Below are 17,405 nucleotides of genomic sequence, written 5' to 3'. Positions count from 1 at the left end.
GAACTGCAGAGATCTACAGCTGAGGTGGGAGACTCTGTCCATAGGACAACAATCAGTCGTATATTGCACAAATCTGGCCTTTATGGAAGAGTGGCAAGAAGAAAGCCATTTCTTAAAGATATCCATAAAAAGTGTTGTTTAAAGTTTGCCACAAGCCACCTGGGAGACACACAAAACATGTGGAAGAAGGTGCTCTGGTCAGATGAAACCAAAATTGAAATTTTTGGCAACTATGCAAAACGTTATGTTTGGCGTAAAAGCAACACAGCTCATCACCCTGACCACACCATCCCCACTGTCAAACTGGTGGTGGCAGCATCATGGTTTGGGCCTGCTTTTCTTCAGCAGGGACAGGGAAGATGGTTAAAATTGATGGGAAGATGGATGGAGCCAAATACAGGACCATTCTGGAAGAAAACCTGATGGAGTCTGCAAAAGACCTGAGACTGGGACGGAGATTTGACTTCCAACAAGACAATGATCCAAAACATAAAGCAAAATCTACAATGGAATGGTTCAAAAATAAACATATCCAGGTGTTAGAATGGCCAAGTCAAAGTCCAGACCTGAATCCAATCGAGAATCTGTGGATAGAACTGAAAACTGCTGTTCACAAAAGTTCTCCATCCAACCTCACTGAGCTCGAGCTGTTTTGCAAGGAGGAATGGGAAAAAATGTCAGTCTCTCGATGTGCAAAACTGATAGAGACATACCCCAAGCGACTTACAGCTGTAATCGCAGCAAAAGGTGGCGCTACAAAGTATTAACTTAAGGGGGCTGAATATTTTTGCACGCCCTATTTTTCAGTTTTTGATTTGTTAAAAAAGTTTGAAATATCCAATAAATGTTGTTCCACTTCATGATTGTGTCCCACTTGTTGTTGATTCTTCACAAAAAAATACAGTTTTATATCTTTATGTTTGAAGCCTGAAATGTGGCAAAAGGTCGCAAAGTTCAAGGGGGCCGAATACTTTCGCAAGGCACTGTACACGTACGCTACGGTCACAAGACGCAGGCCTCCTAATTGTCCCTAGAATTTCTAAGCAAACAGCTGGAGGCAGGGCTTTCTCCTATAGAGCTCCATTTTTATGCAATGGTCTGCCTACCCATGTGAGAGACGCAGACTCGGTCTCAACCTTTAATTCTTTACTGAAGACTCATCTCTTCAGTGGATCATATGATTGAATCTAGTCTGGCCCAGGAGTGTGAAGGTGAACAGAGGCTCTGGAGCAACGAACCGCCCTTGCTGTCTCTGCCTGGCCGGTTCACCTCTTTCCACTGGGATTCTCTGACTCTTACCCTATTACAGGGGCTGAGTCACTAGCTTACTAGGGCTCTTTCATACCGTCCCTCGGAGGGGTGCATCACTTGAGTGGGTTGAGTCACTGACGTGATCTTCCTGTCTGGGTTGGCGCACCCCCCTTGGGTTGTGTCGTGGCGGAGATCTTTGTGGGCTATACTCGGCCCTGTCTCAGGGTGGTAAGTTGGTGGTTGAAGATATCCCTCTAGTGTTGTGGGGGCTGTGCTTTGGCAAAGTGGGTGGGGTTATATCCTTCCTGTTTGGCCCTGTCCGGGGTATCATCGGATGGGGCCACAGTGTCTCCTGACCCCTCCTGTCTCAGCCTCCATTATTTATGCTGCAGTAGTTTATGTGTCGGGGGGCTAGGGTCAGTTTGTTATATCTGGAGTACTTCTCCTGTCTTATCCGGTGTCCTGTGTAAATTTAAGTATGCTCTCTCTAATTCTCTCTTTCTTTCTTTCTCTCGGAGGACCTGAGCCCAAGGACCATGCCTCAGGACTACCTGGCATGAGGACTCCTTGCTGTCCCCAGTCCACCTGGCCGTGCTGCTGCTCTAGTTTCAACTGTTCAGCACCTGAGGTGCTGACTTGCTGCACCCTCAACAACTACTGTGATTATTATTATTTGACCATGCTGGTCATTTATGAACATTTTAACATCTTGGCTATGTTCTGTTATAATCTCCACCCGGCACAGCCAGAAGAGGACTGGCCACCCCTCATAGCCTGGTTCCTCTCTAGGTTTTTTCCTAGGTTTTGGCCTTTCTAGGGAGTTTTTCCTAGCCACCGTGCTTCTACACCTGCATTGCTTGCTGTTTGGGGTTTTAGGCTGGGTTTCTGTACAGCACTTTGAGATATCAGCTGATGTACGAAGCGCTATATAAATACATTTGATTTGATTTGAGCAAACACCATTGTGGGGCCCGTGTTGAGGATTAGCGTAGTGGAGGGATTGTTTCCTACATTCACCACGTGGGGAAATCCAGGACCCAGTTTCACAGGGCAGGGTTCAGACCCAGGGCACCAAGCTTAAAGATGAGCTTGGAGGATACTATGGTGTTGAATGCTGAGCTGTTGTCAATGAACAGCATTCTTACATAGGTATTCCTCTTGTCCAGATGGGTTAGGGCAGTGTGTAGTGCAATAGCGATTGCATCATCTGTGAATCTATTGGGGTGGTAAGCAAATTGGAGTGGGTCTAGGGTCTCAGGTAAGGTAGAGGTGGTATGATCCTTAACTAGTCTGTCAAAGCACTTCATGATGACAGAAGTGAGTGACGACGGGGCGATAGTCATTCAGTTCAGTTACCTTTGCTTTCTTGGGTACAGGAAAAATGGTGGACATCTTGAAGCAAATGGGGACAGCAGACTGGGATAGGGAGAGATTGAATATGTCCGTAAACACTCCAGCCATAGGAAGGGAGCAGCAGAATGGAGTCGTGATCTGATTTGCCAAAGAGAGGGCTGGGGAGGGCCTTGTAGGCATCCCGGAAGGGAGAGTAACAATGGTCGAGAGTATTTGAAGCTACAGGCAAAGAATGTGTTGATAGACTGGCGGTAACATTTTCTTTTATTACAATCCCCCAGCTACAATAAATGCGGTCTCAGGATATGTGGTTTCCAGTTTCCATTGTAGTTCCTTGAGGGCCCAGATATTGCTGTCTCATCGGTAAGAAGAGGTTGTGGGCCTAATTTCCATTGGGATCACATACTGAAAATGATTGCATAACCATCAAATGAATCAGTCTACACCAGAGTGCCCATGACACTTGATTTCTCCCTGCAGCTTTATAGAGGACCTCAATAGAAACAGATCTCTTGAATGTTATGCGTATGTACCATCCACAATTTCGGTATCTTTTGCCAAATGTAACATTTTATTTGTTTTGAATTGTCAAATCAAAAATTCCCCTTATAAGACACTGCGAAGTACCGTGTGTACTTATTAATCATTTGCAGGAAAAATCCCACCCTTTTAGTGTTAATGTGAAAATGAAAAGTGTGTGTGCTATAACTTCCTCCTCGAGGCTCAGAGTAATCCTCTATTGACAGGACTTCACACAGAGGTAAGTTGGGATCAGCGCTCACTCCTTGCTAAGGCAGAGGTCTTAACTGCTGAGTAACTGACTGTTTTCTATTTGACAGGCAGACTACAGCATGTGACTGTCACACGAGGACAGTGAAACCCTGGTTGTGTTCAGTAGGGGGCACTGTAGCAAAACTTTAAAATAAAAAATAAAATGAGTGTTTCCCTCCCTGTTTCAGTCAATGTTTTTCCATTTAGTAATGAACACGACCCTGACTTTCAACACATCGTGTCTCTGTTTCCTACATGGGCTGATTGACAGGACAGTGGCGGAGGGTCTTTGTTTCCCTGCATGGCTTGATTGACAGGACAGTGGCCTTCATCTTAAGCATGAGGCATGTGACCATGTGACCCCTCTCACCATGCTGACCCCTTCTCAGTTTTCATCAGGGGCCCTTATTTGGCACAAGGTGGGAAGGATATCCAAACGCTTGTATCTCGTGTTGGAGATGAAAGTTAAATTGACATGACAAAATGACAGACCCAATGTAATGGAAGTTGAAACACACCTATATCTCTATGACAGACCACTCGGGTATAATTCCATTCACGTAGGTTACCGTCTGTCTGTCATGGTTAAGAGTAATCTATCTCTTTGTGTACCTCTGTGGAGCCTGTTTGCCTGTGACTCTCTCATGCTATTAATAAAACATACCACTCCTCCTACTGTCTGTGATGTCGCTATGGCTACCACTGACCTTCAGTGGGGACAGTCTATAAAAGGTCCTTTCTGGAAAGTAAGGAAGGGGATCCAGAACACAGAAATAGAATCACAAACAATTCCATTGGTTCCATATTCCATTCCAAGTTAATATCTTACCTTTAATGTAATGCTATAAATAGCTAGTTTTAGCAACAAGTACAGTTTAAAAGTGGTAAATGTGTGATTCTGAGAACAACCTAGCACCAGAGACAGACTGGGAGTCCCTCTGACTCTCTCTCTCACACACACAAAAAGTACAACATTATAGAATAAAATGTGTTTTGTATTCAGAAACAGTTTCTTGTTTGTAGGACACAGACTAGTGTATCTGTTAGATTCAAAGAACAAAATTGAACCATTTCTGTATCTTGGAGCACTGTCTAAACTAAAAAGTAGCTGCCAATATGTTGGTGTGGAGACAATGATGTCACAAGGCTTACTGAAAGATGTAAAGAAGACACTACAGGGGATCAACAGAGCGATAGACTCCATTCTATTGGCACATTGTCAGTACTGCCAATACTTATGACCACCAACAAGGTAAATGTCCTAGCAGTCCCTGGTACCTGCAGCTGCATAGAGAAGAAGGCTAATGGAAGGCAGCTGAGGTGGCTATACTGGAGACTGATTGGTCCGGTCGGACAGATTACCTCACATACCTTACTGGGGACTGATTGGTCTGGTCGGACTGGTTGGACAGATTACCTCACAAACCGTACTGGAGACTGATTGGTCTGGTCGGACAGATTACCTCACATACCGTACTGGAGACTGATTGGTCCGGTCGGACAGATTACCTCACATACCGTACTGGGGACTGATTGGTCCGGTCGGACAGATTACCTCACATACCTTAATGGGGACTGATTGGTCCGGTCGGACAGATTACCTCATATACCGTACTGGAGACTGATTGGTCCGGTCGGACAGATTACCTCACATACCGTACTGGGGACTGATTGGTCCGGTCGGACAGATTACCTCACATACCGTACTGGGGACTGATTGGTCCGGTCGGACAGATTACCTCACATACCTTAATGGGGACTGATTGGTCCGGTCGGACAGATTACCTCACATACCGTACTGGAGACTGATTGGTCCGGTCGGACAGATTACCTCACATACCGTACTGAGGACTGATTGGTCCGGTCGGACAGATTACCTCACATACCTTAATGGGGACTGATTGGTCCGGTCGGACAGATTACCTCACATACCTTACTGGGGACTGATTGGTCTGGTCGGACTGGTTGGACAGATTACCTCACAAACCGTACTGGAGACTGATTGGTCCGGTCGGACAGATTACCTCACATACCGTACTGGAGACTGATTGGTCTGGTCGGACAGATTACCTCACATACTGTACTGAGGACTGATTGGTCCGGTCGGACAGATTACCTCACATACCTTAATGGGGACTGATTGGTCCGGTCGGACAGATTACCTCACATACCGTACTGGAGACTGATTGGTCCGGTCGGACAGATTACCTCACATACCGTACTGGGGACTGATTGGTCCGGTCGGACAGATTACCTCACATACCGTACTGGGGACTGATTGGTCCGGTCGGACAGATTACCTCACATACCGTACTGGAGACTGATTGGTCCGGTCGGACAGATTACCTCACATACCTTAATGGAGACTGATTGGTCTGGTCGGCCAGGTTGCCAGATTACCTCACATACCGTACTGGGGACTGATTGGTCCGGTCGGACAGATTACCTCACATACCGTACTGGGGACTGATTGGTCCGGTCGGACAGATTACCTCACATACCATACTGGAGACTGATTGGTCCGGTCGGACAGATTACCTCACATACCATACTGGAGACTGATTGGTCTGGTCAGCCAGGTTGCCAGATTACCTCACATACCGTACTGGAGACTGCCTGCTCTGCTCTAGGATCACATAAACATTTTGAATATATGAATAGGGATGTCAGAAATACAGAAATGTGCAGTAAATGCCATCACTATTCGTAAAGCAGGCAGAGTCATTCAATAGAATACTAAAACATAAAATGTTGATGAATTCCTTCATTCCTGCACCAGCCAGAGATGGCATTCATTGGGAATATCAGTAGATTGATACTAACAGTGCGAAATGTATGTTGGCGTGTGTAATTCAATAGAACTTCCTTTAAGTCTGCTTTCAGCATTCCCAGACCCTGGCTAAATCCTGGTTTGGTATTGTACTGAAGCATGAGATTCCTTTACGTAACTCAACACCGCCACCCCGTGGCCATCATTGAGCGGAGAACACAGTTAATATATATATATATATATATTGTTTCACAAGCGAAGCGTTCAATTGTGATAATAACATGGTAGTAGCGTTGTAATAATGAATAGCATGTTTAAGGAAAACCGTATTTATAGAAAAATATTCAATACAGCAACAGTATTTTATGTGGGTTTTTTTCTATGACGATTTGTAAAACATAGACAAACGTATTCCTGTTTATGTACATAATTGTTGCATAGTGATATCATGAAGACACGCATTGACAGAATGTAGATGTACAAACGGAACCCAAGAAGTGGTCAATTTCTACAATATTGCAATTTTGGCACAGAGATGCATATTATAAACCTTCCATCTGTCCGTTGTTTAAACAGTGTGTCGGTACGGCCCAAGTCTTATATAAGACGTGTATTTTCTTCTCTAAGACAAGTCTTTCATCTAGCCCTGGACATGAAAAGAATCAAATATGACTTTTTGCTCCTCGCTAATTCAGCCCAGCTGTAGTTCAGACACAATAACAAATGGCTCCGTTAACTTTAAAAACATTCTTCTCATTTTCCCCGTCCACTGGACCTTTACAGATATAATACGATTAAAACACATACTTCTTTCGATTTGCCCCCTCACCCCATCTGAAAATATCATGATCCAAGATCTAAAATGGTTTATTTCAAATATAATTTAAATTTTTCCATCCTCTTGTGGAAGGCAGTAGCTTATATACTCCACTTTTCTAATGCATTGTTGAAGAGTTACGAAAACACCCATGGAACTGTGATTTACTCACCTTTTTTAATCCATATATATACACACCATTTATAAATATCAATAAGACTGCTAAATAGTCAAGTAATGATACTCGAACACACACACACACACACAGACACAACACACACACACATTTTCACATTCATCATTTGCTGCTGCTAGTCTGTTCTTTATTTTACTCATATTATTATTTATTATTTATCCTGATGCCTAGTTACCTCATACCTCTGTACATTGGTCTGGTACTGGTGCTCCCTGTATATAGCTCCACATTGATCTGGTACTCCCTGTATATAGCTCCACATTGATCTGGTACTTCCTATATATAGTTCCACATTGATCTGGTACTCCCTGTATATAGCTCCACATTGATCTGGTACTTCCTGTATAGAGCTCCACATTGATCTGGTACTGGTACTTCCTGTATATAGCTCCACATTGATCTGGTACTTCCTGTATAGAGCTCCACATTGATCTGGTACTGGTACTTCCTGTATACAGCTCCACATTGATCTGGTACTGGTACTCCTTGTATATAGCTCCACATTGATCTGGTACTTCCTGTATATAGCTCCACATTGATCTGGTACTTCCTGTATATAGCTCCACATTGATCTGGTACTCCCTGTATATAGCTCCACATTGATCTGGTACTCCCTGTATATAGCTCCACATTGATCTGGTACTTCCTGTTTATAGCTCCATTCTTGTGTATTTTATTTTATTCTTCTTGTGTTACTTTTTTATTTGTATTTTTAAACTCTGCGTTGTTGGTTAAAGGCTTGTAAAAGCAACGCATTTTCACGGTAAAGTCTACACCAGTTGTATTCGTCGCATGTGACAAATAACATTTGATTTGATTTGTCGAGAAGGAACTTGCAAGTAAGCATTTGTTTGGACAGCGTACGCAATAAAACTTGAAACTCCAAAGTTGATTGCGGCACCCATGGCGAGCGGTACTCGTTGTTCAGACACAGGCCTATGTGTGACAGAAGCATTAATAGAAAACCCATCATTGTTTTTGCAGCTTGGGTCACAACTAAGTCGGAACCAGTGTGTGTATGTATGTAAGTAAGCTCCGACTTCAGGTCTACCACCTCACAGAGAGGAACAATTCCTGAATGCATTAGGACCTCATGACCTCATCCTGTGTGTACAGGAGCCAGGAGTGTAGAGGCCCTCTAACAGTGGTCATTAACAGTGGATGAAGATGAGTATTTATGGCCAAGGTGCATAATCCCCAGCCTTCCATTTTTAGCATCTTCATGATGTTTCATTGCGTCAACACAGTAACACTGACAAGCAGACAGAGGCTATCTGAGCTACTGAGAGGTGTAATCAAGCCCTGTCTGTGTTGGTCATCTATCCAATAATAATATAATTATAAGTGTCTAATAGTAAAATATTTGTTTGTTGTCAAATTGATTGGTTATCTACATCTTACTATTAGATGCGAGGCAATTGGTATATACTGTAGCTGATTCACGACTTCCATTTCGACACGGTAATGAAGGAATGCAGATTAGTGTCAACATAGCCTAGGGCCTACTCGGTCTAAATCAGAAATCTGGTGCAATGTGTGTGAACTGTGATAGCCTAACCAGCATTGTCGTCATCTGAAGATATCATACATGTCTGACTGACCTTAATAAGACAGAAATGACCTGAGGAAACATCTTATCTACTAGTTCCCTTCTTCATCGAGAGGTCATGAAAATAGTTTTGGTTAACATTGGGTCAGGTGTCACATCTATTTAGATTAAGTCCTACGGAAGCTGTTGTTTCTTATTATTTTATCCCCCCCTGACGTGCTTGACTTGGAATTTCGGTAAACTAATCAATACACAATGACGGAATGGCCGTGGCGTGGGATGCCGTGTTTGTGTTTCACAGTATGTGTGTCAGGATAAATTAAAGAGACCTTTCATGGTGTTAAATGGACTAAAGCGCGTATGTCATTTGGTTTCGCCACAGTCTCGACAGTGCTTGACTTTTTAAAGAAACGGGCCGCGTAGCCTGCTGAAGGGCGTTCCTCTCCACACATGCGCACTACCCTCCTTCATCCATTGAGGAGAGAGGAGTGGGAGGCAAAACTTGCATCCATGGAACTGGAGTGGAGAGGTAATGCGCATCAAGGCAATAAGTAGACTTCTATATTTAAAGGTTGCTGAGAATCAACTTGGGGTAGTTTTAGAGAGTAGGCAAATGAAGTGTCGAAGTCTCGTGCGCAAACCGTTGTTTTCTGACAGGGCAAATTGACCTGATCGCAATGCTACCAGCTCGCTGGCGAGGGAAGAGCGCTCCCTTTCTCCCAGCCCAGTGGATTGTAGCAAATTCTATTGTGATGCTAAAGTAGTGTCGGAGGAGGAAGAGGGGCTGACAAACGATCAAAAGTGAAGCTATCTACATTTTCAGTAAACGTGACTATTTTTTGTCGTTTGTTCTATCCATTTAATGTTATTTTGTGGGCTGTTTAATTTTCATCACTTGTTGCTGACTGTTGGAACGAAAGTGAACTTGTTTAAACTAGACTGCCGTTAGATTGGCAAACCATGTTTCATTTGCTGACTTAATATTCGGTGATGCTAGGAAATGATTTATCCTTCAGGAGTGGACATTCCCCTCTTGCTATGCTCTTCGGGAAGACTTTAAGAAAAGGAGAAGAGAAAAATCGGTTCTTCCATCTTTTCGGCTTCATTTCCCCTATGCAGTGTGTCTGTTGGACTGAATAGGACCGAGCCACCAGGCTAGGCTACCTCGGCGGTGCTAGTGATTATGGAGAGCAGTCTCCCAAGCTACAGCACAGTCATACACCGAGGAAAGACGCTGCTTCTGGAGGCTCGGCTCCTGGGTGGGGCACCCTGGGGGTTTCAGCTCAAAGGAGGTCTGGAACATGGAGAGGAGTTGATCATCTCAAAGGTAAGGAAGGTGTGCGTGCGTGCGTGTTCATGTGTGTGTGTGTGTGTGTGTGTGTGTGTGTCAGGTGTTGCTTGCCACCTCTGTCCTAACTAATCCTCCTTCCCCAAGTTTTTATATTGCATTCAGGCCTATGGCTCATAGCTATTGCTATGAACACAGCTGTCTATAATATTGATGAAGAGTCCCCGAGGGCAACATTGTTACTTCCCCAGGAGAGTGTCTTGTGACAGTGTTACCATGTCTGATAAAATGTGCTTTTTCCAAGAAGAGGGTTGAGCAATTTTGATTCAAATAGTATTCAAATCCGCACTACATGTTGCAACAAATACCTGTACCAACAAAATCATAACAAGGAGCGCTATCCTTGATAAGTCAGATATTGATGTGTGTTTTTCCATCTGCCTCATCAAGAGTAAATTCATGTTTTTAGTTAGTAGCAGACTGAATACCGATCCAGTGAATAAATGTTAACCAAACACAGTTGATTATTTAATTCTATTTCTCTGACCCAGTGTTGAAGAATGGGGCCATTCACCATGCCTGCATGGTTCCCTGGTAAACCTCTTTGCTGGTACAGACAAAAGTATGTCAACTAAATCTAAATCAAATCAAAGTTTATTGGTCGTGTAGACAGTTTAGCAGATGTAATAGCAGAATTGTAGCAGATGTGCAGTATAATTCTTGTGTTACTAGCTCCCAACAATGCAGTATAGTGCTTATGTTACTAGCTCCTGTCAAACAAGTGCACAAATAAATAATGAAAAACTAACCCAAATAACACTGTATCACTAGTCCAAATGTAATCTATGGGAGGGGGGGGGGGGGTTCAATGTAAATAGTCCGGGTGGCCATTTGATTAATTGTTCAGCAATCTTATGGGTTGGGGGTAGAATCGGTTAAGGAGACTTTTTGTCCTAGACTTGGAGCTCTGGTACCGTGCGGTAGCAGAGAGAACAGTCTATGACCTGGGTGACTGGAGTCTTTGACAATTTTTTGGGCCTTCCTCTGACACCGCCTAGTATATAAGACCTGGATGTCAGGAAGCTTGACCCCAGTGATGTACTGGGCCGTACTCACTACCCTCTGTAGCGCCTTTCGTTCAGATGCCGAGCTGTTGCCATACCAGGCGCTGATGCAACCGGTCAGGATGCTCTCGATGGTCTAGCTGTATAACATTTTGAGGATCTGGGGACTCATGCCAAGCTGTCTGGGGACTCATGCCAAACTGTTGGTGTCTTTGGACCATGATAGTTTGTTGGTGATGTGAACACCAATAAACTTGAAACTCTTGACCCGCTCCACTTCAGCCCCGTCGAGGATAATGGGGGCCTGTTCGGCCCGCCTTTTCCTATAGTCCACGATTAGCTCCTTTGTCTTGCTCACATTGAGGCAGAGGTTGTTGTCCTGGCACCACACTGCCAGGTCTCTGACCTCCTCCCTATAGGCTGTCTCATTGTTGTCAGTGATCAGGCCTACCACTGTTGTGTTGTTGGCAAACTTAATGATTGTGTTGAAGTCATGTTTGGCCACGCAGTCATGGGTGAACAGGGAGTATAGGAGGGGACTAAGCATGCACCCCTGAGGGGCCCTCGAGGATCAGCGTGGCAGATGTGTTGTTGCCTACCCTTAACACCTGGGGTCGGCCCGTCAGGAAGTTCAGGATCCAGTTGCAGAGGGAGGTGTTTAGTCCCAGGGTCCTTAGCTTAGTGATGAGCTTTGTGGGCAATATGGTGTTGAACGCTGAGCTGTAGTAGATGCGAATTGGAGTGGGTCTAGGGTTTCAGGGATGATAGTGTTGATGTGAGCCATGACCAGACTTTCAAAACACTTCATGGCTACCGACGTGAGTGCAACTGGGCAGTAGTCATATAGGCAGGTTACCTTCGCATTCTTGGGCACGGGGACTATGGTGGTCTTCTTGAAACGTGTGTATTACAGACTTGGTCAGGGAGAGGTTGAAAATGTCAGTGAAGACACTTGCCAGTTGGTCCGGGCATGCTCTGAGTACACTTCCTGGTAATCTGTCTGACCCTGCAGCCTTGTGAATGTTGACATGTTTAAAGGTCTTACGGAGAGCGTGATCACATTGGCTACGGAGAGCGTGATCACACAGTCGTCCGGAACAGCTGGTGCTCTCACGCATGCTTCAGTGTTGCTTGCCTCAAAGCGAGCATAAAAGGCATTTAGCTTGTCTGGTAGGCTCGGGTCACTGGGCAGCTCATGGATGGGTTTCCCTTTGTTGTCTGTAAAATTAGAGCCGGTGTAGTAGGATTCAATCTTAGTCTTTAACGCTTTAACCCACCCCAGGCAGTTAACCCACTGTTCCCTGGGCGCCGAAGACGTGAATGTCGATTAAGGCAGCCCCCCTCCCCTCTCTGATTCAGATGGGTTGGGTTACATGCGGAAGACAAATTTCAGTTGAAGGCATTCAGTTGTACAACTGACTAGGTATCCCCCTTTCCCTTTCCATCCCCTCAGGGATGAATCCAGTATATACACAGTGTCTATAAACAGTGTAACAATATGCAGATAGATAGATATTAGATATATTAGAATGAGCTATGTGAGAATACAGTAAATAAATACACAGCTATAAAAGAAACAGGAAGTGTCCAGTGTTTAATGTCTCTGTATACATGGGACAGCAGCGTTGGCTAGGGTCAGTGTGTGTGTGTGTGTGTGTGTGTGTGTGTGTGTGTGTGTATATATGTGAGTACAGGAGTCAGCTTGTGTATGATGTTGTATGATGTGTGATTTGTGTAAGTGAGTATCTTTGTCTCTCACTACAGAAGATAGCTTGATGGCTGTTCAACAGTCTGATGGCCTGGAGATAGAAGCTGATCAACAGTCTGATGGCCTGGAGATCAATCAATCAATCAAATGTATTTAAAAAGCCCTTTTTACATCAACTGATATCTCAACGTGCTGTACAGAAACCCAGCCTAAAACCCCAAACAGCAAGCAATGCAGGTGTAGAAGCATGGTGGCTAGGAAAAACTCACTAGAAAGGCAGGAACCTAGGAAGAAACCTAGAGAGGAACCAGGCTCTGAGGGGTGGCCAGTCCTCTACTGGCTGTGCCGGGTGGAGATTAGAACAGTACATGGTCAAGATGTTCAAAGGTTCATAGATGACCAGCAGGGTCAAATAATAATCACAGTGGTTGTAGAGGGTGCAACAGGTCAGCACCTCAGGAGTAAATGTCAGTTGGCTTTTCATGGCATGGTCCTAGGGCTCAGGTCCTTTGAGAAAAGGGAGAAAAGAGAGAGAGTTAGAGAGAGAATACTTAAATTCACACAGGACACCAGGATAAAACCCCACCCACTTTGCCAAAGCACAGCCCCCAGCTTTCCTTTGACACAGAGTGTTGTAAATGTCCTTGAGTACAGGCAGCGTGCCCTCTATAATGCGTCGGGCTGACTGCACCACCCTTTGGAGAGCCATTCGGTTTATGGTCTCCCAACAGAATGCTCTCAATGGTGCATCTGTAAAAGTGTGAGGGTCTTAGGGGCCATGCCAAATGTCTTCAGCCGCCAGAGATTGTAGAGGTGCTGTTGCACCTTCTTCACCACGGTGGCAGTGTGGTGGGACCATTTCAGGTCCCTAGTGATGTGTACGTCAAGGAACTTAAAGCTTTTGACCCTCTCCACTGGGGCCCCATCGATGTGGATGGAGGCGTGCTCCCTCTTCTGTCTTCTGTAGTCCACCATCAGCTCCTTCAGGGTTTTTTAATGTTGAGGGAGATGTTATTTTCCTGGCACTGCTCCACCTCTAGTCTCCTGCCTGTAGGCCGTCTCATCGTTGTTGGTAATCAGGCCTACTACCTACCTCTGTCGTGTCATCAGCAAACTTGATGATTGAGTTGGAGTCGTGCGTTGCCACGCAGTCATGGGGGAACAGGGAGTAAAGGAGGGGGTTGTGCACACACCCCTGGGTGGCCCCTGTGTTGAGTATCAGTGTGGCAGAGGTGTTGCCAGCCCTCGCCCCTTGGTGTCTAGGACCCAGTTGCACAGGGATGGGTTCAGACCCAGGGCCCTGAGCTTAGTGATAAGCTTGGAGGGAGTCATGGTGTTGAAAGCAGAGCTGTAGTTGATGAACAGCATGTTCACATAGGTATTCCTTTTGTCCAGGTGGGATAGGGTGGTGTGCAGTGCAACAGCGATTGTGTTGTCCATGGATCTGTTGGGGCTGTATGCGAATTGTACTGGGTTTAGGGTGTCGGAAAAGGTGGAGGTTATATGGTCCTGGACTAGTCTCTCAAAGCAATAGTAATTCAGGTCTGTTACCTTGCTTGCTTGGGTACAGGAACAATGGTGGACATCTTGAAACAAGTAGGGACAACAGACTGGGATAGGGAGAGATTGAATATGTCCGTAACCACTCCAGCCGGTGGTCTGCACATGCACTGAGGACGTGGCTTGGTATGTCGTCTGGGCCGGCAGCTTTGCGTGGGTTAACCTTTCTAGGGCAGGTAGCGGAACCCCTCGACAACATTCCGCTGAAAAGGCAGCGTGCGAAATTCAAAACAATTTTTTAGGAACATGTAACTTTCACACATTAACAAGTCCAATACAGCAAATGAAAGATAAACCAAGATACCCATCGTGTCCAATTTCAAAAATGCTTTACAGCGAAAGCACAACATATGATTATGTTAGGTCATAGCCAAGTCCAAAAAACACAGACATTTTTCCAGCCAAAGATAGGAGTCACAAAAAGCAGAAATATAGATAAAATGAATCACTAACCTTTGATGATCTTCATCAGATGACACTCATTGGACATCATGTTACGCAATTTATGTACGTTTTGTTCGATAATGTGCATATTTATATGCAAAAGTCTCAGTTTACATTGGCGCGTTACGTGCAGTAATGTTTTGATTCCAAAACATCCGGTAATTTTGCAGAAATACTCATAATAAACATTGATAAAAGATACAACTGTTATTCACAGAATTAAAGATAGACCTCCTTAATGCCAGTGTCAGATTTAAAAAAAACTTTACGGAAAAAGCATAATCTGAGAACGGCGCTCAGAACCCAAAACAGCCAGTGGAATATCTGCCATTTTGGAGTCAACAAAGTTAGAAATAACACCATAAATATTCACTTACCTTTGATGATCTTCATCAGAAGGCACTCCCAGGAATCCCAGTTCGACAATAAATGACTGATTTGTTCCATAAAGTCCATTGTTTATGTCCAAATAGCCACTTGTTGTTAGCATATTCAGTCTAGTAATCCATCTTCATGAGGTGCAGGCACTTCGCCCAGACAAAAACTGAAAGAATTCCTTTACAGTCCTTTAGAAACATGTCAAACGATGTGTGGAATCAATCTTTAGGATGTTTTTAACATAAAACATCAATAATGTTCCAACCGGAGAATTCCTTTGTCTGAAGAAAAGCACTGGAACGAGAGGTAGCTCTGTCGGGAGCGCGCATCGTGAGACTGAGTCACTCTGCCAGACCACAGACTCAAAGTGGTCTCATGAGCCCCTCCTTTATAGTAGAATCCTCATTCAAGTTTCTAAAGATGGTTGACATCTAGTGGAAGCCGTAGGAAGTGCAACTTTACCCATATCTCAATGTGTATTCGGTATGCCAAGCTTTGAAAAACTACAAACCTCAGATGTCCCACTTCCTGGTTGGATTTTTCTCAGGTTTTCACCTGCCATATGAGTTCTGTTATACTCACAGACATCATTCAAACAGTTTTAGAAACTTCAGTGTTTTCTATCCAATACTAATAATCATATGCTTATATTAGCATCTGGGACAGACTGGGAGGCAGTTCACTCTGGGCACGCTATTCACCCAAAAGTGAAAATGTTGCCCCCATCCCAAAAAGGTTAACACTTTTGAAAGACCTACTCAAGTCGGCTACAGAGATTGGGAAGTGGTTGGTTTTCCCTTTGTAATCTGTGATTGTCTGAATTCCCTGCCACATGCATCTCATTTCTGAGCCATTGTGACTACATTTGGCCCTGTAATGTCTTTTTGCATCTTTGATTGACTTACGGAGGTCGTCGCTGGTCTGTTTGTACTCCTCCATGTTCCCAGTCACCGTCCTGTGGTTTTTTGTGGTGGTTCACGCTTTCAGTTTTGAGCCAATTCTGCCATCTTGGTTTCTGGTTTGGATCTGTTCAAATCGTCACTGTAGGAACAACATCCTCAATGCACTTTCTGATGTAACAGTCAGTGTAGTCATCAATGTTATACCCGAGGCGACCCGGAACGTATCCCAGTCCACGTGATCAAAACAGTCGTGTAGCATGAATTTCCGATTGGTCAGACCAACATTGAACAGAACCTACCATGATTGCTTCCGGCTTTAATTTCTGTCTATAGGTGGGGAGGAGCAGATCTGATTTGTCGAAGGGCGTGATATGTTCTTTGATTTTGGGAATAGAGGTCAGTGAGTTAAGGGGAGTTGCCAAAGTTTGGAGAATAGTTATTAAACCAGAAATTTGATGCTCCAATCCAGAGTGCCCTGTAAAACCTGGTGTGGAATGGTGTGGAATGGATTCTGCTCTGCAGTGGAGCAACTGATTCAATTTGATAATCTTGGAGGCATGTCAATGTTTAGCTACACAAACATGGTAACACTAACACTTACAGTGCCTAATTTTGCACGCTCAATTTTTCAGTTTTTGATTTGTTAAAAAAGTTTGAAATATCCAATAAATGTCATTCCACTTCATGATTGTGTCCCACTTGTTGTTGATTCTTCACAAAAAAATACAGTTTTATATCTTTATGTTTTGAAGCCTGAAATGTGGCAAAAGGTCGCAAAGTTCAAGGGGGCCGAATACTTTCGCAAGGCACTGTATTACCAATAATTCTCAATAGTTTCATTCTGAACAGAACCAATATTTTTCTTTGTTCCGTTCCCTGTTCCGACCAGAAACACTAAGTTCTGAACCGGTTCAAACCCAGAAAAAACACACTGGGCATGAAGCGCTCGGCATTCTGTTGTTGGGACATGCAGGGCGGCAGGGTAGCCTAGTGGTTAGAGCGTTGGGCTAGTAACCGGAAGGTTGCAAGTTCAAATCTGTCATTCTGCCCCTGAACAGGCAGTTAACCCGCTGTCATTGAAAATAAGAATTTGTTCTTAACTGACTTGCCTAGTTAAATAAATGTAAAATAAAAAATAAAATAAAAATGATCTGAATTAGTCCCACAGAATTATACCTACAGAGGAGCGGCTTCTATGAAGGAACTTTAAATGTCTTTGAACTTCAGAGAGTTGTCTTAACTAACGTGGACCAGAGCTAGCTAACGTTGGACCAGAGCTAGCCCTTGATCATGACTCTCAGTTCCATTCCATTACACATAATGTTTTCGAAAGATAGACCAGAGCTAGCTAGCT

The 17,405-nt window shown here is 44.2% G+C and overlaps 1 protein-coding gene across 1 annotated transcript in view; it reads left to right on the top strand.

The window, feature by feature from the left end:
- The first annotated feature begins 9,188 nt into the window (after window positions 1-9,188).
- Window positions 9,189-17,405, top strand: part of LOC135548067 (protein Shroom3-like) — a 194,126-nt gene continuing 185,909 nt past the window's right edge. Inside the window, 1 exon segment of the mRNA XM_064977303.1 lies at window positions 9,189-10,034. Coding sequence (XP_064833375.1) covers window positions 9,891-10,034 — 144 coding nt within the window. The 5' untranslated portion in view covers window positions 9,189-9,890.

This window comes from Oncorhynchus masou, chromosome 11, assembly GCF_036934945.1.
Source record: "Oncorhynchus masou masou isolate Uvic2021 chromosome 11, UVic_Omas_1.1, whole genome shotgun sequence".
In the NCBI taxonomy this organism is placed as follows: domain Eukaryota; kingdom Metazoa; phylum Chordata; class Actinopteri; order Salmoniformes; family Salmonidae; genus Oncorhynchus; species Oncorhynchus masou.
Note: the sequence above shows the minus strand (reverse complement) of the source record. Positions and strands in the feature narration are given on the sequence as shown.